The sequence below is a fragment of the Patiria miniata genome, unplaced genomic scaffold (genome assembly GCF_015706575.1).
Source record: "Patiria miniata isolate m_02_andy unplaced genomic scaffold, ASM1570657v1 HiC_scaffold_4, whole genome shotgun sequence".
NCBI lineage: Eukaryota > Metazoa > Echinodermata > Asteroidea > Valvatida > Asterinidae > Patiria > Patiria miniata.
The window spans coordinates 5691296-5716650 of NW_024037071.1; the positions used below are offsets into that span (position 1 = coordinate 5691296).

The following is a 25355-nucleotide window of genomic DNA, read 5'->3' on the forward strand; positions in this document are numbered from 1 at the left end:
CGGACCTGACATCTCGGTTTTGCATTTTAGGTGCAAAACGAAACCAGGAGCAATGCATGAACAGCACATCTTTAAGAAAGATGCATGCACATTCATTCATCTACCCTTGCTGTTACACTACAGGGAAAAGCAACACCAAGCCCCCCCCCCCCCCCCGCAAAAAAAACTACTAAAAACCAGCATCCATCCTATAGCAGAATTTCCAAATAATTTCCATGTCCAAACTAGATTAGAAATTCATTTTGCGTTGTCGGCACCCTTTCTACAGTCATAAATTAGGAACATTTGCCCCAAATGCAAAATTTCACACAAATCAAATAAATAAACTATTTTATAATCGGCAAGCTTTTAACAACTGGCTACTGAAAAACCTTGATAATCAAACCCCCATTAATTATCCCGCCCCTCTCCTAAACAAAAAGCTGGAAGAAACTTGATTTTCATTAAATTTCTTGCGTGCATAAAGACTCAATATTCCCCCCAAAATCCTCAAACAGTGGAAAATATCAAATAAAGATTATCATACAATTATTTACATTTTTGTCAGACTATTTATGCTTTAAATATACAATTTCTTTTTAGACCACTTAATAGTACACACGAACTTCCTTGACCCTTCATATTGTACGTTTTTCTTGAGCAAAACCTGTTCAAATTGTAACTTATATTACCAAAAGTTAATATGAGCAATATTTTTTGAAAGCCAAATATGTCGTCAAAGTGCTACCTTCCTTTCTTTGTAAACCGTTTCCTCAATAATGCAGCTTAATTATTCTCAAAATAAATAGGACAAGTGCTAAATGACAAGATTGCCTTCAACAATAAGCATCAGTACAGATTTGAAAGAAAGTTACAGTGACACAGATAGGGATACATAAATAATGACACCCACCGTTCAAAGGGTGACTTGTCTTAATACTCTTCATTAAAGTTTTTGAGAATTAACTTTGAGTACGGTGTAGCGTGAATATCCGACTCCATGAAATGTGGACTCATTGGTAGTAGTGCGCACGCATGAGTACGATACTATGCTATTTTTAGGATCGTTTGGGGAGAGTGACCTGTCACGTGCGAGGGATTAACCAATAAAAGGGAAAAAGGGGTCCGATTTTCATAGGAGTCGGATTTTCATGTGACAACGGTACTCAAAAGGGTGAATCAAATGAGAACTGGAACAAGATAAAGTAGGACTGTCATCAATTTTCAGCTGTCACATGTAGAAATCCTGAACTTCTTCAGGGATCTTAATGTGCTCAACCCTTTTGTCACTGTAGCGCCCATAGTGCCTGAAACCTCCTAGCACTCTATGGTTTCATTGATTCTTCAGTGAATAAACACAATGTAATACAATGTAGTACAAGTACTAATGGGTTAAGGTACATGTATTAAAAATGTGACTTATCAACATTTGTGCAGGAAAATATGTTAAATGGCTGGATAACATCCGTATGACTATACTTTCAATCTATGGTGATATAAGGTTTGGACAGGCATTGACAAACTTTAGTGCCGTCCAAAACCCTTCCTGGTGAAATTTTAAAGTAAAGGTTCCGCATGAAATGAGGAGAGATGTAGAAATTAACAATGATGTAGACAATTCTCATAATTAGAAAAAGGTTGGTGGAGGAATCTTAATCAATGTGATGAGATTTTGCCAGTACATTGTCCCCTGCATCAAGAGGTGAGTGGAGAAAGTTGCCAGCAACACTTGCTCCAAGTCTGATACGTCACTGTACGTCAACTGTGCACGTCGCTGCCCCACTAGCTGTTAATGTTTATATCTGATGGTCAATTTCGACGGCTTTTATTTATTATCAGCAATCTTGGCAATGAGTTCATCACAGATATTGGTCAGCTCCGCGTTCTCTTTCGTCTGTTAAAAAGAGGAAAAAACAAGATGTTTATGTTAGATAACCAATATTCGGTATAAAACAAGTCAACGTAAATGCTCCATGTAAAAATCAAGTGACAATTTTGTTTCAGGGTTTGCAAGAAACTTGTGCATAAAAAAACTGAGCGAATAATCATTTATGTGAAATTTTGACATTATTGCTAAGGAATTAAATGAAGACTGTGTTACATTCCCCTCTTTACTTGTCTGATTAATCAGCTTCATTTTGAACTGCATGCCAAGGAAATAATATCAACAATAACTCTTAAGAACTTTTCTAGCAACCTTTCTGTGGCCTCCAAAATCCTCATTCATTCTACTACAACACTCGCAAGGCATCAAACCTCATGTTAAGAAATAGTTTCTCTGTCTTCCCTCAATCCTGCAAAATCCTGCAGAATCCCCTAACAGCTCCCGGAAGATTTCGGAGGACTTGGAAGGGTTAGAGTTTTTTTGTCAAACTCCTTACCTTCTGTTCGATAGTCTGCTCCATGCTATCCACCTTCATGGTCTCCCTCTTGACAGCGGCTTGTAGTGCACCCAGCTCACCTTCATAACTCTTCTTGACCAACTCAATCTGACTGTTGGCCCTGCAAACGGAAACGGAAAAAGTGAAGGGTAAAATTTCAGTGGGACATCCAATATTTTCCAACCCATTCACCATATTTTGTGATGAGTTTGTAAAAAGTTGACTTTTCTGAGCACCCGATCAATGACGTCTTCTCCTTTGCATTAATTATTTTTTTTTCAATTAATCTTTCCGTGGCAATCCATGTATTATGCTGTTGAAAATCAGTTCATTTCAGTCATGACAGCCAAGAGAGATACATTCTGCGTATGATACACCTCAACAAATCACTCAAGAAACAATCACTTAACAGTCAAAAAAACGTTACCCAATCACATCATGACGTATTTAAACCATTAGTCACTGAACCGCCCCAAACCGCCCAGCCTATTACTCCCTGTGAGTAAGGCTCATCTTCCTTACAGGCAGCAGAAGCCGACTTGCGATGGACGCAGCTACAATGTGGTCGGGCTGGGAATCGAACCCGGGCCACAGTGGTGATAGGTGAGCGTTCTACGCACCGCGCCAACTATACCATTCATGATGATATAAAGACAAAAACATGTATTCCAACTTGACTTACTTTTCAATCTTCTCCTCTGCATGTGTTTTCAATGTCTGGTATCTCTGCTCTTGTTTCTTGAGTTTGGCCTGGTAATCAGCCACACACTTCTTCAGAACTTCTTCATTCTGCAATTATAAGAAAAAGCGGTGAGCAGAAACATGTGCATGATGAAGTGAAGCCATCTAGGCCTCCAAGGATGGCCGCAACTAAGTGTAACCAAGATGGCACAGATCAAGATTATTCCCATAGATTTGCATATGTTGTAGGGCCACCAAGATGGTGCCCGAGTGGCTTCAGCCTACAATCTTGCTGCACCATTCAGTCAGCATTATAGTGGACTAGCCTATACCTTTTTATAGCTCTCCACCGTCTGTTTGAGTTTCTCGTATCGTCGATGCAGATCACTGAAGGCATTCTCCACCGAGGCCAGATCTTCCAACGCTTGCTCTTTCTCTTTCACGATACTTGCTACCGATTCTTGAGAAGTGTCTTTGGCTTTGTTGATATCACCTGCAATGGTAACAATCACCACATACGTGACCCTGCAGCACAATACCAGTCAGAAGTCTCACGGCCGCACTTTGAGATACAGCCTATTTTTCTTCTCATTGTATTTAAAACAGCCAAGAATACTGAAGAACAAGTGATGAATGTAAACTCCAAATTTTTTCATTGTGATTGCTTTTATAGAAGTGTACGTGGGTTAATTTCATAACTTTATTGACTTATATCTGAGTTTGTAAAGCTTTATGAGGTTGAAAATTTGGATCTGAAAATAGCTATAACTCCGTCAGATTTTGAAGTGTGAAGTCCAGATCACCAGGGCCTCTGATGTATTGTAATAACATTTCCATGACAACTAATGCATGTCTTGCAAATCTATTGCTAAATTTTTGTGTAGACTACACTTTGAAACAAATTATTTAGGGAAGGGCTATTGTCCCTACCTCAAACTAAAGAAAATCAGACATAAAAGCTCCGAACAATTGTTGAAGTGAATTGTTGATAGATTTGTCACCTACCCATCATCTGTTGCATTGCTTTCTCATATTGTGTCACCAGGGCACTAAGGAGGAACACACACACAAAATAAATATTTTTATATCCGTCAAGATTCCCAAGACCACACTAAAAAAAAAAACAAGCTAAACACAAAAGCAACCTGAAAGGAATGAAGTTTTCAATCAACTGATTGAAAAACTGAATGGTAAATAATATTGAGAGTTATCAAATGTGGACAACAGCGGAAGGCCGTTTTCATTCCAAATTAATCATTTACTTGCTATTTTTAAATAGTAGAAAACCACAAAGGTGTTTTCAACATAAGCATTTAAGTTGAAACTGAGAAGATAACCTTATGTGAAGAAAAGCTGAATGGGTTTTCAATGAAAAAAATGAAACAACTGTCTAAAGATAATTGTGACGTGACGTACCTGAGGTTTTCAGTGGTTTTATCAGTTTCCTGTTGCTTAGCATTATGCGCTGCAATCGTTTGCTCTTTTTCTTCAAGTTTCTTCTTGTACTGGCTGATTTCCTTGTTGTTCTGCAATCACCAAGTAACAACAAAAGAAGTTGCTTAATTTTAAATCCAAAGTTCACAGCTTTTTGAATACCAACCCTAAGTCCCTAAGCATGTTTAACAACACTCCTCCTGCAAAAGCCTCCAAAAAAAACCCAAAGGCAACAATGATGTGAATTTAAATAAACTGTAATTAATGGATTAAGCATTTTTGTTTACTAATTTTTCATTTTTTTCAGGGATTTAATTAGACTTCAACATTTTTGCCTGACATTTGAGATGTAAAGGAAATGTGTATACACAAATGAATGCAAATTGATATTTACAATTTCAAAAAAAAACACCTGAAATCAGGAAAATACAAGACTTACATCTGTTGTTTAGTTTACAAAGCATTTAGTAGTAAATATTTTGTTTACACTATTCCTATTCTAGGTGTGCATATCCAATGGTCAAGTCGCCACAAGTCAGTCACAAGTTATCCAAATGACCTGTGACCAAGACAAATCATCCCCCCTGTGAACTGACTTGGGACAAACTTGAAAAACAACTCTTTAAATATCCCAAATGATGACACTAGTGACTTGCCTGTTTCTGTACGGTTTTGATAGCTTCCTTGATTGCAGCATCCAAGTCCGCTTGTGAGTACCGTAAAAGCTGAGAGAAAAATAATCCACATAAACACACAAAATAATGAACAATTATTTTCAACACTTTTGTCAATTACACTATTTCCAGGAGTAAACACAGACTTGTTTCTCTCTGGAAGTGTCTTAACGGTTGAGTGGAAAGCACACTTTGCTTCTTTTAACCTCTGAGATTTGCTGACAAAAGCTATCCATACCTGAACTATTCCTTCATCCTCTGCTTCAAGACCTAATGAAGGAGATGGCTTGGGTTCATCACCATCCACGTCATCAGTACCCTGGTAACGGAAAGGGAACAAAGTAAGAACATCCAGTTACTGAAAATAGTAACCTTGAGCCACCTGTGCCTTTCACTTTCCCTGTAGGATTTGTACCCAGATTCAAAGTTAAGGCATTGATTTACCGTCTGTTTTCTCATATCAAACACTCTGCATGGAACATGCTGATGATGCTCATAGCATTCTGCCTGAAACGTCGTACTAAATCTATTAGTGCTTATCCTTAAGTATAATAACATTTTCCGAATGCAATTTTTCCTAATGTTGGTGTCACACAAGTTCTTCTCGGAACTGTACATCTCGACACGGAGATTTAATGTCGCATAGCATCACCACAAAACCTATCCCTAACCTCGTCATCAAACCTTTCAACTGTAAAAAAAACTATTGACAGCCACTGAGTAGATATTCCTAGTCATATATCACATGACCAGCCCATCTATCACATGACCAGCCCATCTATCACATGACCAGCCCATCTACCACATGACCAGCCCATCTATCACATGACCAGCCCATCTATCACATGACCAGCCCATCTATCACATGACCAGCCCATCTATCACATGACCAGCCCATCTACCACATGATCAGCCCATCTATCACATGACCAGCCCATCTATCACATGACCAGCCCATCTACCACATGACCAGCCCATCTACCACATGACCAGCCCATCACAAGTTACCTGACAAAGTCCGATGGATTTGAGACCAGTCGCAACTTCAAAAATGTTCAATTGCAGAATTTCAAAATTTTTTGTTTTGATAGTTCATTACCTGAGATTCCTGATTTCTAGGAGGGCTGAATGCAAGTAGGCTATCCACCCCCTCCGTTACATTGCCCCGCCCCTCAGCGTTAGCCTTGCCAGCACCCTGCATCATAGCTTTCTCTCGCATCTTGGATGCTTGTCTGGTGCTCCCTATAATGGGCGGAGTTTGCATTTGTAGGAGGTCCTCGTCATCCTCCTGTATCATGGGTTCTGAGACAGTTGGTAGTAAACTCTTAGGACCACCACCACCTATTGATGTAAAGTGGAAAAGAATATGCAAATCATCAATTACAGAAACAAAGGAATCATGTATCAAGCTTCAAAACAGACGTTGATTTTAGACACATTCACCCCCCCCCAAAAAAATTCTGATATTTGGCATTAACTTCACCCTCTATTAGTAAAAACTGTTGCATAACACAGCACATTATAAAATCAAGATTATCAAGGTCAAAGGTCACTTACCAGCAGGTGCATTGACTAACGGGTCAAACTTCACATAGAGTGACTGCCTTGCGAGTGCCGACTCCTGAAACTGGAGAATAAACACAAATTGTACTTCAAACATCTCCAAGAACTGATTCCGAATATTGGCAGAGATACCCAAACATTCCTGAATTTCAAGATTTCTTTATTCTTGTTGACCCTAGTTAAATTTCTTCAGTTGTACCATGAATTTGTGGATCAAAATCTGCTCACAAATGTATCAAAAACAGAAAACCCCCCCACATAATACCATCTTCTTTATAGTTGTTATAAACACTTTCTCATTTGTTAAAGCTGTGCCATCAATAAAAGGATCCAAATTTACTAACAAATACTGCCCCAATACACAAACTTTCTCAAAATTGTACGATCTTGTTTGTGTTTGCTTAAGAATTTTTTTCATCTGTCTTCTTCTCCCGTGAAGACTTACCGTACTCGAGCCGCCAGCCTTTTCCAGGAAGTCGACGTCGAATGCAGCGGGATCTGCACTGGCAAACACTGTGAGATGAAAGAGATTCAGATTGATAGCAATCAGTAATATTTGTAAAGGTCCCAGCAAGTGTGCAGATAGGATGAACATATTGTTTAATGTTGTAGTTTCCCCTTCGCTTATGTAATTGTCATATGCACTGTATACAGTGCTAATTGAGGGCTTGTTGAAGACATTGTTGAAGATGAAGAAATCTTCAAATCTAGGTAATAAATCTACCTGCAAATGAAACAGCGTTAAATATCTTAATTGCGAAACTGTATGAAAATACAGCAAGCCTTGAAATACTGTAAAACTTGAAGTGAAAATCAATGGGATTTTTTTTTTTAAACATCGGAAATTTCAAGACTGTAATACATCATGTATTCAAACATTCACTGATGAAAAATAGAATTTTCCAATTTTGCAGCAAAAGAAAACAGATAAATAAGAGTGAATAGTGCAATACGGGGGTTTGTGAAAGCAAAATGGATCCAGGGCTTCTTGGCTTGACATGGAAAGAGGAAAGGTCCTAAATGGGGGCGGGGCAGCAATTCAGAGGGGAGGGGGGAGGTAGCCCCCTACCTTCTGAGAAGGAAAGGCCATGAAGTCTGGTGAATGCAAGGAGCTGGCTGTGACCACGAGCGACAGCTTAGAAACGAAGAGGAGACGCAAAGGAAGAAAGAGCAAAGCAAACTGAAGCAAAGCTGTACGAGAAATATGGAAGCTGGGCCAAAATCATACGGGGGACACTACCAACTAGCACACACAGACAATAGTATTGAATGGAACACGCTGATTGGACCTGACTCCATGCTAAGAATGTATAACACTGTTTGCAAACAAGAGGGCACTTTTTACGACTAATTTATTCTGAATGTGAACAAAGCCAAAGTGTCTTCGTGAGAGCATTAGGTGTCATCTGCAATGTGTTCGAAGGTCTCTCCTTGTGGTCTCCCCCAACTCTTCCCTTTCTTTAAATATTGAGGGGGTACTTGTGCACTGAGCCCATACGAGGCCGACATAAGAGCACAAATTTACCCCAATGATGCTCATAGAACGTGGTACATTGATAACAATTTTCATCCCATTGCTAAGATGAGAGCATAATTAGGTACCCTTAAACTGAAGACAAACCAAATGATTTCCCAAGATGTGAATACACAATTGGAGCATGGAGTCCAATGGATAAACAATGGATGCTTCAAATATGAAGTATTTAAAATGTATCAAGTATTCATAAATACCTGAGACAGTTTATCCATTCCTATTGGTTGAGTGCCCGTCACATGGCTGGTCTTAAAATGCCATTTCAACACCAGTTAGGTAGGTTTAAAAACCAGTCGCTTGGCACTGCACTACAACCGGGTGCTTCAGAACCACTGAGAGATGTTGAGCAATATTCTACCACACTACCGGTATTATTCCCATTTTAAATGGGATAGGGCTATAGTATTAGTACCACAGAAAACTCAAGAAAACTTCAATCTTCCCCAACAATCTCTTTGAAAGAATCCTCTCAATTCTAAGATTTCACCATCACGCTATTATGCTTCAGCCCATAGTTTAATAAGTCCTTGGCCTAGCAAAGAACCAAATCTGAAAGGGGAAATTACTCTTGCAATTTTTCCCATGAGCAGACCGGTGTCAGTGACATTCCAGGAATTAGGGTATTTGGAAGCAGCTAGCAGGAAAGCAAGAGAAACAACAAGAACATGACACACTAGAAGTTACGGTCAATAATCAAAATGATCACTACAAATCTACTATCACTGACACTGCTAAAAGTGGCATTACACTATAAGCAACCTTCTGGCAGATATATAATCACATCATGCAAGAACAGATGCCACGACACAGCACTGCAAGCAACTTTAAAAATGTAAAAATTGTTTAAACCCATACAATCCACAAATCATTTGTTTCACAGAAATAAAAATGAATGTTATTATTTTGTTATTGGGAGTGAAGGCATGCCAGGTCACTGTGATGCAAATTATGGTGACGAATGGGGGAATATGGAAATCAATAAGTGTTAACAAACAAGCCACAGGATTGGAGGACTGGTAGGAACGACTGGAAAAACAACCATTGAAACTTCTGCTTTGATAGGAGTAAGAAAACGGCCGTTGTCACAAGCTTTGATGAAACAAGGATGTGCGGCAAGTCCATATCACAGTTGAGTTACATGAGGGTCATATACAAACAGCCATTACGATGCATCCGGATTACTTGGCTGTGGCTATGCGTTTTAGGGAAGCGACTAAATCCAACTTCCCATAGATATGTGTGTTACTGCAAGTTGTTCAGCAAGCCATAACTCCTACTGCTACAGACCTATATACCTTAGTGTACAAATGGCAAAACACTAAAACCAAATCCCCCCCCCCAAAAAAAAAAAACCCCTCCAAAATAAACATGGCCAAATATTAACCATTATTCCTTGAATTTAATACACAAGTGAATTTTTCTCAATCAACTTGATGAGACAGAAGTTTCTTTGGCTTATTTTCTATCTTAAATGACGATGATGATGATGTAAGAGGAAGGGATTGTGGATTGCTTGATCCTACCTTCCTCCGCTAAGCGGAATTCCATCTCCTCAAAGCTAATATCCCTTTGTAGGCCTCGTACAGAAAGGCCTGATGGGCGATGGGTTAGGGGTGTGGAAAGGGGCGTGGTGTGAACGACAGAACAATTATAATACGTGACTTGTTCGTTTGAAGCATTTCTCTGAAATTCCTTTCCCACTTTGATGATGGTATTTGATGGCGTCAAATGGTAATAACCCATAAAGCCGAAAAGATGTTTTTAAACCTGAAAGACTTGTAAGGATTTAGCAAGCATGATTAATCTCGCCAAGGCGGCCAAGTTTAGATTGCACATTTTTACATTGCAAGAGCATATTACAACTTGTAGCTCCCAGCCAAGGGCACAAACTTACAGCAAGGATGGTGTTAATAGCAGAGCTTTTTTAAGCCTGAAACTCCCCTTATTTAATTTTCGATGTTGTGTTTCTAATAAATATAATCTTCAAAAATGTTTGCCGGATTAATGTGACTGATCTTTAGGCTAAGAAGTGCACATCAGTTGAAACTGAGTACACTACCGGTATGTATGCAGCTCTAGCTACGGTGTACACGTGAAACGACGCAGTGGTTATCATCCCATTGAGTGCAGAATCCATTGCCTTTAATAAACAGAACTGAAGCAAGCTCTGACATTCCATTTAAAATCTCAGCTCGCTGACTACAGAGGGTGCTATTTAGAGCTAGTATATTGAGTCACTGTATGCAAAGAGCTACGCTACAATGTTATGACATGTTTAGAGGTCCAAGATGTGGCAATGTGACATCATTATTTGACATGGTCATGTGATGTAGTCATGTGATTTACCTTCTTCGGCTGGTCTGAAGTCCTCATCTCCCAGCTGGTCACCCTGATTGACTCCTGATGATTTCTCAACTGTCAAAAACAATTTTAAAAAATCATTTTATTACTTACAGGTGAAAAAGTTCACTTGATACATGTATCAAAAACACGGACATAATTAATTGATTATAATATTTATGATAAATCAGAGATCTTATTCTGTCGGCATTTTAAGCCTCAGTCAGCAAATGAACTGCCACATTAATCTGCAGAACCACAACTTCTCACAGATTTTTCAGCTTCAGATCTGACCTTCCAAAAGTCGTGCTGGAATTGAGCTTGGTTTTTAGGTTGAGAACGTCAGCCAATTGGCTTAAATACAACCACCCCTTCCCCCTCTTTACTACAACCCCGACAGACACGTTAGCAGACAAACTGCATCTACCTTCTTCAGGGGCTAGTACAAACTCCTCGGATGCCATAAACTGTTCATAGTTCTTGTCCGTCTTGCTCGTCTCAGGGTAAACCCCCATGTCGTCTTCTCTGGGTAATGGCGTGACTTCAAGCGTGGGTTTCTGAGCTGTCAGGCCATCACCGCTGTCGCCTTCAGCAGTCAGGGAATCGTTACTCTTGCTGACTGAGGAGTTAGACGGACTAGATTTTGGCGACGGAGACTTCTTAGATGATTTGTTCGGGGTGCGGCTCTTCGGTGTTGATCTACAAACGGGAATAGAATCATTTGCATTTATCCCAAAAGTAACCTAGTGAATGTTATTATCAAAAAAGTTACTTGGATTAAAGATCTTACTGGTACTCAACACCCCGTGAAATTATTCTCTCTAGGTCGCTGGTAGTTAAGAAGAAATCAAGAAATGTAGGTCTTTTCGTTTGAAATATATAGTTCTATTGACAAAATCGTGTTTTGTGATCAAACGGTTGTGCTTGGTTTTTCACTGTCTTCATTGTAATATACACGCAGGTTTTGAACATATTTTGAGTGGTTTTATTATTGGAAACACACAAAATGCACGCAAAAGCAAATAATCCTATATGCCTTTAAGCTCAATTCACGTTTCAAGTTAAATTTTTAAAAAGCAAAGTGAATTTGATGGTGTAAATGGCCAGCATCACAAGGAATCCAAATTGTTGGTAAAAATTGGCTACATTTTCTTTTGCATTTCTAAAACCCTGATGAGAAATTTTACTTGGTCCACACCGTGTTATTGACTGTTTACATACATTACGTCATCTTGGAACGGTGCCCGCACTGACCTTGCTTTCCTGGTGGCATTCTTAGGCGAGGCATCAGGGGAATTCGGCAGTGTTTTCTTGGAGGAAAATGGGTCTTGAATTTCACCGTAGTTGACCTCTGAACTGTGGAATAAAATAAAAAGTGTAGCTGTTATTTTCATGTGCCCAAAATGACAGCAGCACTGGGCCAACTTTTGATCAGCGAAACGCCCATAGAGTGCTGAAGTGCGCCACGCATTCTGTTCCACGAGCACAGCTTAAGTGCTCACCAGCAGAGTGAACCAGAGCAATGACAGCTGACGTCACACTTTGGTGTAGGGTGGCTGCTGGTACACTGCATTCACTATTACAGGAGGCTGGATGCGGTAGTCTGGCCACAGTCTCAAAATTTCCCATGGCAAATTTAGTGTCTGAAAACAGCATGCGCGCATTGATGGCAAACTGACCTATGACGTTGGGTCAACTTAACTTAAATATTCAGTCGCGAACAACTTGGGCCTTGCATCTCATGTAGCGTTCTGGAAAAGTAGGTCAATTAGATGTTTGTTGGCATTGTTGAAGCATTACTTGTCCTCATATGTATGTGTGATATGTGATCAGCATTGGACTTACGCTATTGTGTAAAGTTTTATAAAATCGCCAGCAGGTCTCCCATTTATTTCATGCATATCCAGTATTAAACTATTTCCCTTAATTGGTCTAAAAGACGTTAGAGTTGAACCTACTTCGACACATCATCCACCATGTTCCTGGGCAACGTCTTAGGGGAATTTGGAATTTGTCTTGTGGTAGCAAACGGGTCTGTGATCTCATCGAAATTGATATCCGAGCTGAAAATGCAGAGCAAAGTAACAAACAAAAAGTAGCAAAATAAAAGAGCACAGATGTGCGAAGCAGCAAAATCAATAAATCACAAATAAAAACAACAAAAATTTATCTAAGAGTGCGTGAAACAACTAATAAACCAAGACAATAAATGAGTGTGGTATTTGACTACCATTATCAGGATACAAACCTGTTGTTGTTTGCAGCATTTTGGGGAGAAATTTGAGGTGAATTTGGAACTTGGTTCTTGGACTTGAAGGGGTCTATGTCATCATCGAAGAGCAAATCAGAACTGAAATCAACAAAACAAAATCATGCCAACAAAAAAAACTCCAAAAAGAAATCACCCACAAATTCATGCATCAATGAAAAATAGCATGAAATTATATACATACAGAAACAAAAGTAAATGAAGACAGAAATTATTTCCACCAAAACAAATGTAAGATAAGTGCTATAGGAAAATAAAAAAGGACATGCAAATTTGTGGTGTAGTTTTGTGAAGAAAAAAAAAACAGCCAGGAAAAAAGGCAAACATGTGAGATTTTTTTTTTAAACTGTGCCATTGTGTCCAAGCACAATGACTAATTAAGAGTATTCCAGACAGTTCCAAGAACCCCCCCCCCCCCCAACAAAAACCACAAACCAGGGAGTCAGATGAATCAAATGAAGAGAGAGCAATCTGAACCACAGACAAACCTCTTATCATTGGTCGTATGCTTGGGCGACGCAAGAGGAGAGTTGTGCATTTGATTCTTAGGTGCAAAAGGATCCTGAACGTCGTCAAAGTTTATCTCATCACTGGAAAGCAGGGCAAAGCGGGGGAAAAATATATAACAGAAAACAGGTGCATGGGAAAACAAAGCGAAGAGAAAATAAAATCAAAGCAAAAGAAAAACGATATTGCATTGCACTGCTGCCAAGCCATTCCGTCAAGATCCGTTACGATGTCTTTATTGTCTTCAACAGTTTGCTCATCTCAATAGTTTATTGAGGTAAAGTCAAAGAGTTTTATTAGATCACTAGAGCACTTAGACACGGCGCAGGGGTGAAATTGGGGAGAATTTTTTTTTAAATCCACTAAATAATCGGAGGATGGTTTGAGGGAGGCCGAGTATTTACCTAAAGGTACCCCTTAAAAATACCTGACTTTTGTTGTATATAAACCTTTATAGTATATAAAACTGGCCTTTATAGATTTCAAAGAGACTTCTCAAAAATCCAGAAATCACACAAAAAGCTGAATCCAGCATTTATTGGTAAAATACCTTGTGTTGTGGACGGCGTTCTGCGGCGACCTTTTGGGTGAGTTTTGCATTTTACTGGACGACCCAAACGGGTCCTTGATGCCATCGTAATTAAACTCTGGTGCGGGTGACTTCTTGCTAGCCGGCAGCGGGGGCGAGTTCTGCAGACCGGACCCTGTCTTGAAAGGATTCATATTCTTCACGTCTTCTTCGCTCATCTCGTAGATGCTTTTCCCTGTCTTAGGGATAGCTGGCAGATTAAAAAACAAAAAGAGAAATTTTAAAAAAATGATGGCGCTATTATAAACATCATTTTCGATTTCTGGACACAACCTCATCTTTTATTCTAGATCCAAAAAAAAATTGGAAAAAGTCCAAGGGCACTATTCAACCAAACAACTCCACTAACGTACGTGGGAAAAAGATCAGCATATCGTCTTTTTCTTTCAACAACCGCCAATGAAATTAATATTTTATGCTCTCTTCACCATCATCAAGATCATCATTGTGAATTTTTAAAGCATTGCACTTTGAACAACTATATCTAAAACCTCCGAAAATCGGGCAATATGTGGATTTTAGTTTCAGTCGTGGAAGTCGAACTCTACGTGCAACAGCCTTGAACAAATCATGTCATAGGTAAATTATGTTTAAATCTTAACTTTTTGCCAGCCATAAACGACTCCAATCTGGGCTTACTTATATGCGTCTACCATACTATCTGTGCACTGACAACTGGTAGAACAGATTAAAATTGCGCTCGCAATACAGATGTCGGAAGTTTGGGAATAAATTTGAAAAAGTTAAAATAAAAAAGTTTCATCTCTGGATCCGTGTTAGCAAATACACATGCAACAATAACAATGACTAAGGCTACTTCACATAGAAATGTATGCTACTCCTTGCTGTAGTGAAGTACCTCAGATGAGGCCTTGAATGCAATCAATCAACGTAATGTCTTTACCTTCCTCCATTTTGGAGGTCTGCTCTGGAGCAGGTGGAGGCAGGTTCTCTTTCTGTTCTTCCTCCCTCTGTATTTCCAAGAAACTTCCAGAGTCTACTGCTTTATCTCCTCCAGCTGGAGCAGATTCTTCAGAGGACGAGGTGACTTCTCCAAGCACTGCTGGGGACACTGGTGACTCTCTACAAAAAATAACAAATACCCAAATAAAAACTGGCAAACTCATTAAACCCTAAACCTCCAAGTTTCCTTCGAAATCTTCCCAGAGATTTTTGGACAGTTTATACAAGTCAATCACTATTATTTCTCAAGGGACTATAATTACCCCCCCCTTACTTTTGCCAGAAACCCCGCTAAATGCAGCAGCATGCACTTGACAAATTAACAAGCCTGCTCAGTGTAGCAATACCCTTCAGGTCAAAAATCTGAAGGCCAAACTGCCTCTGAGTCTGTGATCACCAACTGCAGTACAAACATCAGTGGAATTGTTCAATGAGACTACATGTAGGTCTCATTGTTTCAGAATTTGCTGTTTACGTTGTAAGTACTGGTGTTGATGGCTCAATGCAGCAAGGTCCCACAGACTTTATTAACTAATGCTCTGTATTGTCTAATGCAGAGTAAGGGCTAACGCCCCTGTAAGTTTAAAGCAAAGAAAATGTGCCGAATGCAAAAACAACGCAGAAGGCTGAATTTTTTGAGAATTCATGAAGATTTCTCCCAAAATGCCAAGAGACTTGAGGTCAACCTCCACTCTTTTAAATACAGTACCTGAATGGCAAATTCTCAATGATTTCCTCCAGGAATTCACGAGCAAACTGTGTGTACTCCTCGTGGTCCTGACGAGTGACGACCTGCACACGGTCAGTCCAACGTTCTTCCTCGTCCAGCTGTCGTAGGATATCCCAAGCTTCCTGATTGGCTGCTGGGTGCGATGGGGTGACCGGGGCACGAGCCGGGGTCTCGAAGGTCACCTGACCAAATAAAATTACGACTCAAAAGTTAACAATTCATTCACCTCAAGAAGCACATATTATGGACAATAGGAAACCGCAATAACACATTCTGCAAAATGAACATTTGGCTATAACAAACAGCACTACATTTTCATTTCATGTGTCAAAATTGGTTTTCAAAAATTACTTGCATCTCTCACCAAAGTTTCTATTAAACAATTTTACTGAGAGGCATGCTTGTATTAGTCAACTGCAATTAACTATGTCTTTACATTATTTTCATAAATACATCACAAAAAAAATGAAATGTCAATGTAGACTTAAATAAATGCATACACAAGCACTCTAATTAAAATAAATTAATTAATCAAACTTTACACATTATGTAGTTCTTGAGTAATCTTTTACTACAGAAAGATGTATTGGAATGTTAGCATGAACTACATGTAATAAATGTGCTGACATTATGTGAATAATCATCAGCCGACAGGATGGGTGATTTGACACGGAATGACCCTATAGTTTTAATCTTTAGAAAATTAAAACAATAAAAAGCATCTTCAATTCATGTGAACTCAGGAATTTGTCCGAATATTTCAACAATAACAAAATTCTCCATGCATTCAACACATCATGCACTGTACAGGCACTGTTAATCAAAATCTTAAAACTAAGACTGACAAGTGTACGTATTAGGCATTCAGTACATGTGACATGTACATATCCATGGTGTAGTTTTACGCTCGTGTTTGTTGTTAGGCTTGAGCAAGCTATGTACACTGTGATGGCAATCCTTATGGTAGTCACGCCAAGTTTGCCAAACCCATGCAGAGGTTTGTAAGCTACCTCAGGCTGCATCTCACTATCTTGGCCAGAGCCAGGCAGCATGGTTCTGTCACGGAACACGTCGTGTGGCTCCCAGCTTCGTGGCTCTGACGGTAGCAGCATGGATGCTGGCAAAGCCTCGCAGTGATTGGCTACTTCCTGCATGTGACTGCCCTCAACATCCAGTGCCTTCTCTAAGAATCGCAGCTCGTTGTCGTTGACGTGAAGATCACGTAGCTCGGCTTCTGTGGTCAATGATTGCTCTGCCTTGAACATCTCAGACTCGTTGGGTAATGAGGAGAGAGGACTGTCAAACGGATCCTCATCGGTGTCAGCTCCAAGAGCCTGCAACACTTCCAAGACATCTTGCTCCTTCAAACCTCCAATGGGAAAACCTCCATCTTCATCAATGGCAGCATTTGGAAAAACACTGTCCTCTTCTTTAAACTGTGATGCTGCACTGTAAGGAGTTTCCGATGCCAATTCATACTGGTTAGCTTCGATCTGGTGATACGGACCGGCCAGAGCGGGTTCAAACTGGTTCTCTCTGGAAAGTACCTGTTCAGGGAAAGCATCTACAACACCAAAGGTTGTGTACTCATGTGGTTTACCATCAGCCTCGCCACAAACCGACGGTGTGTTGATGTTACAGCTCCACTCGTCTTCCTTTAACGCTTCTTGGACACTCATGAAACGAGGTCTGGTCTGAGACACATCTCTAATAAGTTGACCGCTCTGATCCACACTAGTTCCTGAAGACTGATTGGCCGACGCTTGACCTAAACCATGGTCCCCAACTGAGATAGCCGGTAGTGAGAGTGATCGTTGGGCCTGCTTATGCTTATGGTCCCTGTTGAAGTTGATACTCTCAACAGTGGTGTAGTTGAGCCTTTGGACGTCGGTATATCGCCCCTTTGGTCCGCGCTGCGGTGAGTGAGGGATGTCTTCCTCTGTGGACTGCCGTCCCTCCTCATGAGAGTTCACATCACCCATGACTGACATGACCATTGCGGTTGGTGGGTTAAAATCAGTGTGAAAAAAAAATCAAAAAGAAAAGGTTACAGACGGTAGGCACACACAGTCCTATACATGTACATGTATGTCTGACCAGAGCAACTTGTCTTATCAGCACAACTACTGCAGGATTAGGGCTAACTCTCCACAGTAATAAGACAGTAGGAAGGAAGAAGGCAAGTCCATTGTGAAGGTCAAAATTAAAAGGGGCAAGAACTGCCTCTGAAAATATTGCAGGTTCAGTTGCTGTAGCAAAATTGATATACTGGTATATTGAACAGGCCAGCTCCTGATCCGAACACAAACACTGTGACACATGTACATGTGCCTTACAATTTTACAAACACTTGGTGAGGTAATCTCTTAAGTGTTCTCGTACAGAATAAAACTGTACCAGTACATGTTTGTGTTTGTACTATACGTGTAGCAAGTAAAACAAAAACAAAAATACTGGACAGTATACATGTACAGTAATATTTTTAATGTTTAACTTTGCATAAAACTAAAGGAACTGTTTCATGTGTCACACAAAACTTCAGCCTGAAGGAACATTTCAAAGAAAGAACTTGAACCGACAGGCACATGCGTACATGTACTCAGCCCTGCAACGTGTCCCTTTAATAACGATGTCTACATGTAGTATGACACATATCCTGATTCAAGCTATCACTATGCCCGCATTGACAAGCTAGAAACTTGTATTATGACCAGAAACAGGTGTATCCCACTGGGGGTTGAAATGATGAAGGGATAAGGCATTCATTCCTCACAGCTACATGTATACCAATTGACTAATCAAAGGGATATCCTGCAATTGTACATCAACAGACGAGCATTATGGATGAGCCCCCCCCCCCCCCAACTTAACAAGGATACCGTCAACATTTCTTCGCAAAATTCTTTGTCAGTTATCCAGTAAATGCTTGGCAACACATGTCATTCAAACTGAAAGGCAAGCTAAGAAGGTAGCAAAATAATTTACATTTAAACAAATTACTGTATCAGAATCAATTGGATACATGTAAGGCCCCCCCCCCCCCCAAAAAAATATTCGGTCTCTGGTCAGACCAAAGTTCCGGAATTGACGCGGGGACGCGGCTTTTTTTTTTTTTTGCTTTTTTTTTTCTTTCTTCAAGCTTGGATTGTACAGACAAGGTGGGGTACTATTTTGCTATTTGGTGTCCTCATGTACATTGGTGTCCTCCATAATTTGCCTTAGTGCTCTCGATCATTTGCCTTGGTGCAATTTCCCATTCCTTGGTGCTCTTTGGTAAAAACAATTGAGGGGGTGCGGCAATAGAGGGCGCTGTTGGAGCTACCGTGAAACATTTTGGAAAAAAAAAAGATTGACGCTGACCAGAGACCGACTTTTTTTTGGGGGGGGGGGGGGCCTAATATTGGCTTTTTTCCCTCAAAAATGATGTTTCACTGAAAACTTAACTTTGTCTGGTCTACATGTACAGCGTTATTGTACCCATTAACTCCTGTATTTCACGACGACATTGTGTTGATTCAAGCACTAGAGGGGGTACATGTACATACCATATAATAGGCAGGAACAGTGACTGACGATTTCAATAATGAATGATTGATAATGGTACATGTATGTCCCCGTATGTGGGCTATACATAATTACAATTCAATGACAATGCACACAAACACGTACCTGTACAATGTCTATATCTATACATACCAGAAAACACAGTGAATGTTGTCTATGTGCACTAATGTAAATGCCATTTTCAAATTCCACCAAATTTATAGTGCAATCATGGAGGAATAAAAATATTACAATTTCATGAACACACACAATTGATACACAGACAAACTACTGAACTTACATGACCAAATGAATCATACATGTACAATGGCCTCCATCATGAGACAGAATCCACCATCTGGAGGTCAACTATCATGACTGACAGACGGGATGGCTCTCCAGTACTGTACATTATTGGCATCGCTACGCACTGCACATGTGAAGTAGTACTGACGGCCCGTATGCTATGCTTGGTATGTCAGGCTGGGGAATGGTAGCTCAGTCTAATTGCATTAGGCCATGACACACTTTGACAACTCACAACATCAACATTGTAAACACCGGTACATGTACATGTGATTGGTAATTTGTGCATATTACACATTGATGATGTGTATAAATAGAAACATTATAAATGATAGCCCGGATGTCATGTAAATGTACCAATGTGACATCTTGTGTTTTTTTTTTACTTTATGACCAAAGATAGAAATGAAAATTGATTTACGGTTGGGAAAACCGGTAGAATACTGATATATGTGCAAATTAAAATTAATAGGAAAAAATGTAAATGAAAAAAAAAACTGCCAAAATTTTGAAGAGGAAAATGTGTAATACACATTGTACAGTGTACTATTAAATTTCCAATTTTTTTTTTAATAGGGTTTTTCAGAAAACTGAATTCACTTCAAAAAGTGCATTCCTTTAATTTCATTCTGTTTTCCTCTGAAGTGGATAATCAGTAGCCCTAATTATTTCAAAATAAATTCCAAGCAATTTAAGTCAAAATAAAACAAGTGAATTGTCCTGACTTAGCAGACTCACCTTGAGATATCTGTTAGCTGGAGGTGAAATAAGGATATTATCTCTGTTGGTCGTCTTGAGTATAGACAGGGGAGCCAAGGCAGGCCTCTGGGGTTGAGGTTGAAGTGGCTGGGGCAACGTGATTGGCTGTAAGAGACCCCCTGCGTTGTCTTGGTTTAAAACGTGGGCAGAGCTAGAGCCGTTACAAAGTGGCGAGAAGGGGTTGACATTCATCATTGACCTGTAAGAATAGAAATTAACCAATCAAACACAGTCAGGACAAATTTCTGTAACACTGAACAATTTTCTGTAATAAAAAAAAAACACTGTACAGCTAACATCAATTTGTTTTCATTTTGTGTAGCAAAAACACATTTTGCATGGCAATCTGCGAAAAAGCAAAAAAATCTAAATTTTGTGATGCGAGCCTAGGGAAATAAAACGTACCCAATAAAGCGTAACAGACATTTCACAGTTCATAGGTAAATTACCACATTACTTTAAAACGAGGGATTTATATGACAGTAAATGAATGTCTGGAAATGAATATCTGGTCCAGACATAAATTGAAGTGTAATACCACGTACCCTCGAGGCAGCTTAATTTTTCTACAATGATAATTTCACACTCATTAGCCTCAATGCTATAACACAAAACCAGTGAATTGAAGATAATGATAAACATGCAGAGAAGTCCTCACTACATCTCCTCAGGACCTTAGGCAGTCTTTAAGAAGGTCTTCAAGTCAAGGAACGGTCCACACAACTAACAGGCTTATGACCGCAGACATACTGATGAAATAACTGATGACTCATCCAAAGGGTGAAATAAAATAGAATACCATGCCAACGGGAATAATCATTGGAATACTCATGCAAAAGACATTTGACTTGGTAAAATATGTATACCATTATGGCAAGTACATACATATAGTCATGTACATGTACATGTTAGTATACACGATGTAAAAAATATGTACATTGTACATGTACATGATAAGGCAAAATAAATTTTTCCTAGTTTCTCATCCAAACTTTTGTAAAAAAGGAGGATGAGAGCACTTTTTTGTTTTTCAATGACAGATCCAAGATGGCAGACGGTCTTTTTTCAAAACATCCATCACTTTCGTGGATTTCTTTCCAAGATGGCGAATGCTACTTTTCACAAAATTGCCATCACTTTTCTAATACCAGCTTTTAAACCTCAAAATTGCAACTCATTCATATTGGAGACAAATATCACAAAACAAAATACATGTTTTTTGTATTGAAAAAAAAAAAAAAAACGGAAATAAAAAAACTTGATGAGGCAGAGAAAAAGGAAGCAGGCGGGAATGAGAAACCGGTACATTTTTTTATTTGGCCTTCATGTTTATTTGTCAGTTGAAACTATCAACATTTATTAGTGCTACAAACATTTATACTATAATTTGTATTGTAGTGTACGTCATCATTTTCATAACATGGAAGATAATGCTATTCTACATACATACATGTACACTGTCGAATAAACCATTCATAGTGTATTTGGTTTTACTTCGCAGCAAAACATTTACGCACATGTACATGTACATTCACATGTTCATATATTCACATAGGCCTATATTCTGTTGCATGGATCGAGCATGACAGGAACCAAGGTCAAGGACAACTTCATTACAAATACACGTACACATGTCTAGTGCACTAGATACATGTACATGTGTTTATTACAATGTACAGTTTACGGGTGACTTACTTTGTCAGTTAAAATACAAAATAAACATAACATGGATAGATGGTGCTAAAGAAGACTGGATATAATGGGACTAATGAAACATGTCAACTAAACACAGCGCTGTGTGGATTCAGCTAAACAAACCATGAACTGTGGATGATGAATCACTAGCAATGAATGGGACTGCTGTGATCAACGTAAATGGAGTTTGAATAGCTTCCTGTGACAGAATTTGTAATAAAACTGAGACCAGATACAAGTACATATGTATAAAACTGATACAAGTACATATGTACACTTAATGTACATTGTACATGTACATATGTACACGTACTTGTATAGATCTGCCAATGTGCACTATGTCACTGTTTTGAAATTATGAATCATTTACCAAACAGTCTAATTTACGTTTGTACTCAATTACCACATCATGTTTATGTACATGTTGAATCCCCAGATTATGTTACTGCTAATGTTAATGATGTACTAAAATAGGATGCTCAAAAACCAATCACGTGAGGCTGCACTACTACACTGTATACAGTTGCAGACCAATAAATAAACTGCCGCAGACCCCAGTGATTAATACGCCCACTTCCAAAAGTCAGGAAAAATACTCACAACTCTCCAACGTGTTTAAAACACAAATCAAATTAAATTTCGCCATCTTGAAAAATGATGCCTGCGCTCCACTTCAAAATTAGAGCCATTTCAGGACTTAATTTCATCTGAATTTCACAGAATTATGAGCTTGCAGTGCTGTGCACGGCTACTGTTTTTTGTACCAAACCTTAAGGTCATGGCGCCCACAAATTGCTAAAAAATAGAGGGCATGCAAATCGCGATTTGGCCACATAAGCAATTTCAGGCCCGTTTACTGGCAAATCCATCAATTTTGCCATGCAAAAAAATGTTGATGACCAGTGAGTCCACCAGAATCCACCAGTTAGCCTCGAGTAAATCTGTTGAGATCCTGAATCCATCAAAGTCCCTCAACTGCTCAATATGGAGGTATCCTGAATCCATCAAAATCCTGCAGTACCGCTAGGCTCACTGTCCTGAATCCATCAAAATGTCCCAACTTGTTTCAATATGGAGGAGTGGAGATAAAATGTATCCTGATTCCGCCGAAATCCTCCAAAACAGGGGTGTGGATTTTGATTGATTTAGGTACGTTAGGGTTAAAAAAGTGGTGTCAGGATGCAAAGGTCTTTCCAAAATTTGCAGTGAGAGTGAATTTGTCCAAAAAAGATTGCAGTAATTTGTTTGGGTTACAGAGGTCATGGTACACTTAACCTTTTGATTTTAACTTGTTAACCAGGTAGGCCTACATGTAAGTATCTTCCATGGTGAATATCAATTGAAAAAGTCCCAATTTTGATTTTTTTTAAATCAACTTTTTCCCACAATAAGCATGAGGGGGGCCTGTGACTGCTGTGTGCATGGCTCACAATATGGAGGAAGTACCACATTATAAAAAAAGCTATTCGAAACTCAAGTGTGATTATTTTGCAAAATTGCATTAAAAATCGGGGTGCAGATTTGATATGACTATAATTCTCAAAACTCACACTTTCTCCAAATCTATGTCATTTATTCCTGCTGTGCACAGGGTGTCAAGTGATCTCCGGCTATGGAAATCTTTCCGCAGCCCCTTTCATGTATCTTTACTTTAGTCTTAATGTTTTTTAATCTTCTAAATCATCTTATTTTGTTATGGCCTACACATTCTGAGCCTAGGCTAGCCTAGACTAGCTTGAGTAATTCCAGCTAACAATGCTCATCAGGAAGTTACATGTGAATTCCTGATGAGCATGTTACTTAGCTGGAGTTACTCAAGCTACATAAATGTAAGCCTAGGACAATAATTAACACTACAAAAAAGTAAATGAAGACAATGACATAGCGTTAGGGCCTAGTCTATCCTACCCCCACTTGTGTGGCCTCGGTATTGCTGCACTGTACGTTAGGCCACTCGTCTGGTTTTCCAACCTACTGAGGAGTTTAGTCCGAAACTGGCGCATATGGATATGGACTCCAGAAAGATGTCTATTATAAATTTCTTGCAAAAAAATTGAAGAAAGATTACCTAATCTACCCGGAGGGTAAAAGATGAGAAATTAAAGAATACAACCATAATACAGTGGTATGTAAAAAAAAAGTGCCGGAAAGAATGTTGCAACCTGACGCTGCTTTTTTCTTCATATATCATCTCAATGAAGGTCAGTCATTGCAAAAATGACGATAAAACATGAATCTGGGACTGAGAAATATTTCCAATTTTGTTAGGAAATACTTGAAAATTTTTCTTGACTCTCCATAGACTTTGTACACAACCGCCGAAGTAGCGTCAGGTTGCAACATTTGATTCTTTCCAAAGTGCAAAAAAAGGGTGCGCCAGAGTATGGACTAAACTCCTCAGTAGGTTGGAAAACCTGACGTGTGGCCTAACAGTAACATGCCTAATGACATACAGCGCAGCAATACAGAGGCCACACAAGCATGACAAGTGGGGCTGAGTCCATCCATGAGTCCGAAAACATGAAAAACTGCAAAAAGAAAGACATACAATTAAATACACCATTCAAAAATCAGTCATTGTCATTAAATGTCAATCAGCATGATCAGTCAGTTTAGTTATTATTATTTAGGCCCTAAACATGCAGATTGTCACAACATGATGAACATGATGAAAATGACGAACCGGCAGGTACCGAGCCGAGTCAACATTAATGATGAATTCCTTGGGGAAAAGAATGAATGTTACTGTTAGAAGAGGCCTACTAAACCATGAAGGTAGGCCTATCTGATAAAACGCAACTGACCAAAACGTCACACCGCGTGTACTGTATAAGTACATCATACACGATTTCCACATACACAACACTGCACAACGCAACGAAGTGCCACTCTGCTCTGTACATGACGTACGTGTGCACGTCAGATCATGTCGGCTGCTTTTCATTAAAAACCAGGAAGCCAACAGGCGAGAACGGTAAAATTAAACAACCAAATCGAACGTAACACGATCAAAATGGCGCATTCTTTTACACAGATGAGTAAACTGAAAAGAAACCCACCTTATTTTCGAAAGATATCAACTCCAAATGCTGATGGGTGTGCAACGGGCCACCGAAATTTTTACGAGACGTTTTTGAATCCATGACCGTTTGCGGCCGATTCACTTTTCCAACTGACTGCGCATGCGTCCCAAATAAATTTATCGTGCCGGCATGAGCTAACTAAAACGCTATCTGATTGGAGGATATGGAACTAAATTTACTTTTTTAAATGGGCATTATTCAACTAAAATGCAATTGTCGGGGTAAAACTGATAAAAAATAGATACAATAAATATATTACATTTCTATAGTGTGTAATTTGTTTTATGAATTAACAAATATTTCTCGATTTAGATTCAATTGAATA

The 25355-nt window shown here is 39.2% G+C and overlaps 1 protein-coding gene across 5 annotated transcripts; it reads right to left on the bottom strand.

The window, feature by feature from the left end:
* Positions 1-1060: 1060 nt before the first annotated feature.
* LOC119739875 (transforming acidic coiled-coil-containing protein 3-like) lies at positions 1061-25136 on the bottom strand. 5 transcript variants are annotated; one of them, XM_038214990.1, is made up of 23 exons: positions 25007-25135; positions 20232-20451; positions 15624-15826; positions 14856-15034; positions 13913-14141; positions 13344-13445; positions 12835-12936; positions 12545-12649; positions 11841-11942; positions 11014-11285; positions 10593-10661; positions 9770-9838; positions 7158-7225; positions 6707-6776; positions 6249-6490; positions 5388-5468; positions 5132-5200; positions 4458-4567; positions 4047-4090; positions 3374-3534; positions 3043-3149; positions 2361-2481; positions 1061-1873 (listed from the first exon to the last, which is right to left on the bottom strand). In XM_038214990.1, the coding sequence occupies exons 2-23, from the start codon at positions 20445-20447 to the stop codon at positions 1805-1807; spliced, it is 2790 nt and encodes a 929-aa protein (XP_038070918.1). In that variant the 5' UTR covers positions 20448-20451; positions 25007-25135; the 3' UTR covers positions 1061-1804. The 5 variants fall into 5 exon arrangements, with proteins under 5 accessions (XP_038070918.1, XP_038070922.1, XP_038070920.1 ...); XM_038214994.1 differs by lacking the exons at positions 20232-20451; positions 25007-25135 and adding exons at positions 7782-7847; positions 16655-17664; XM_038214992.1 differs by lacking the exon at positions 13344-13445 and having other exon boundaries at positions 25007-25136.
* Positions 25137-25355: the final 219 nt, after the last annotated feature.

What these genes read in the sequence shown, in the direction of transcription:
- LOC119739875 (XM_038214994.1), bottom strand. Translation starts at nt 17,641, where the DNA reads ATGGTCATGTCAGTCATGGGTGATGTGAACTCTCATGAGGAGGGACGG. An exon ending in CTAGAAATCAGGAATCTCAG is followed by an intron (nt 5,469 to 6,248) that starts GTAATGAACTAT and finishes TTCCGTTACCAG; the next exon opens with GGTACTGATGACGTGGATGG. An exon ending in AGCAATGCAACAGATGATGG is followed by an intron (nt 3,535 to 4,046) that starts GTAGGTGACAAA and finishes TTACCATTGCAG; the next exon opens with GTGATATCAACAAAGCCAAA.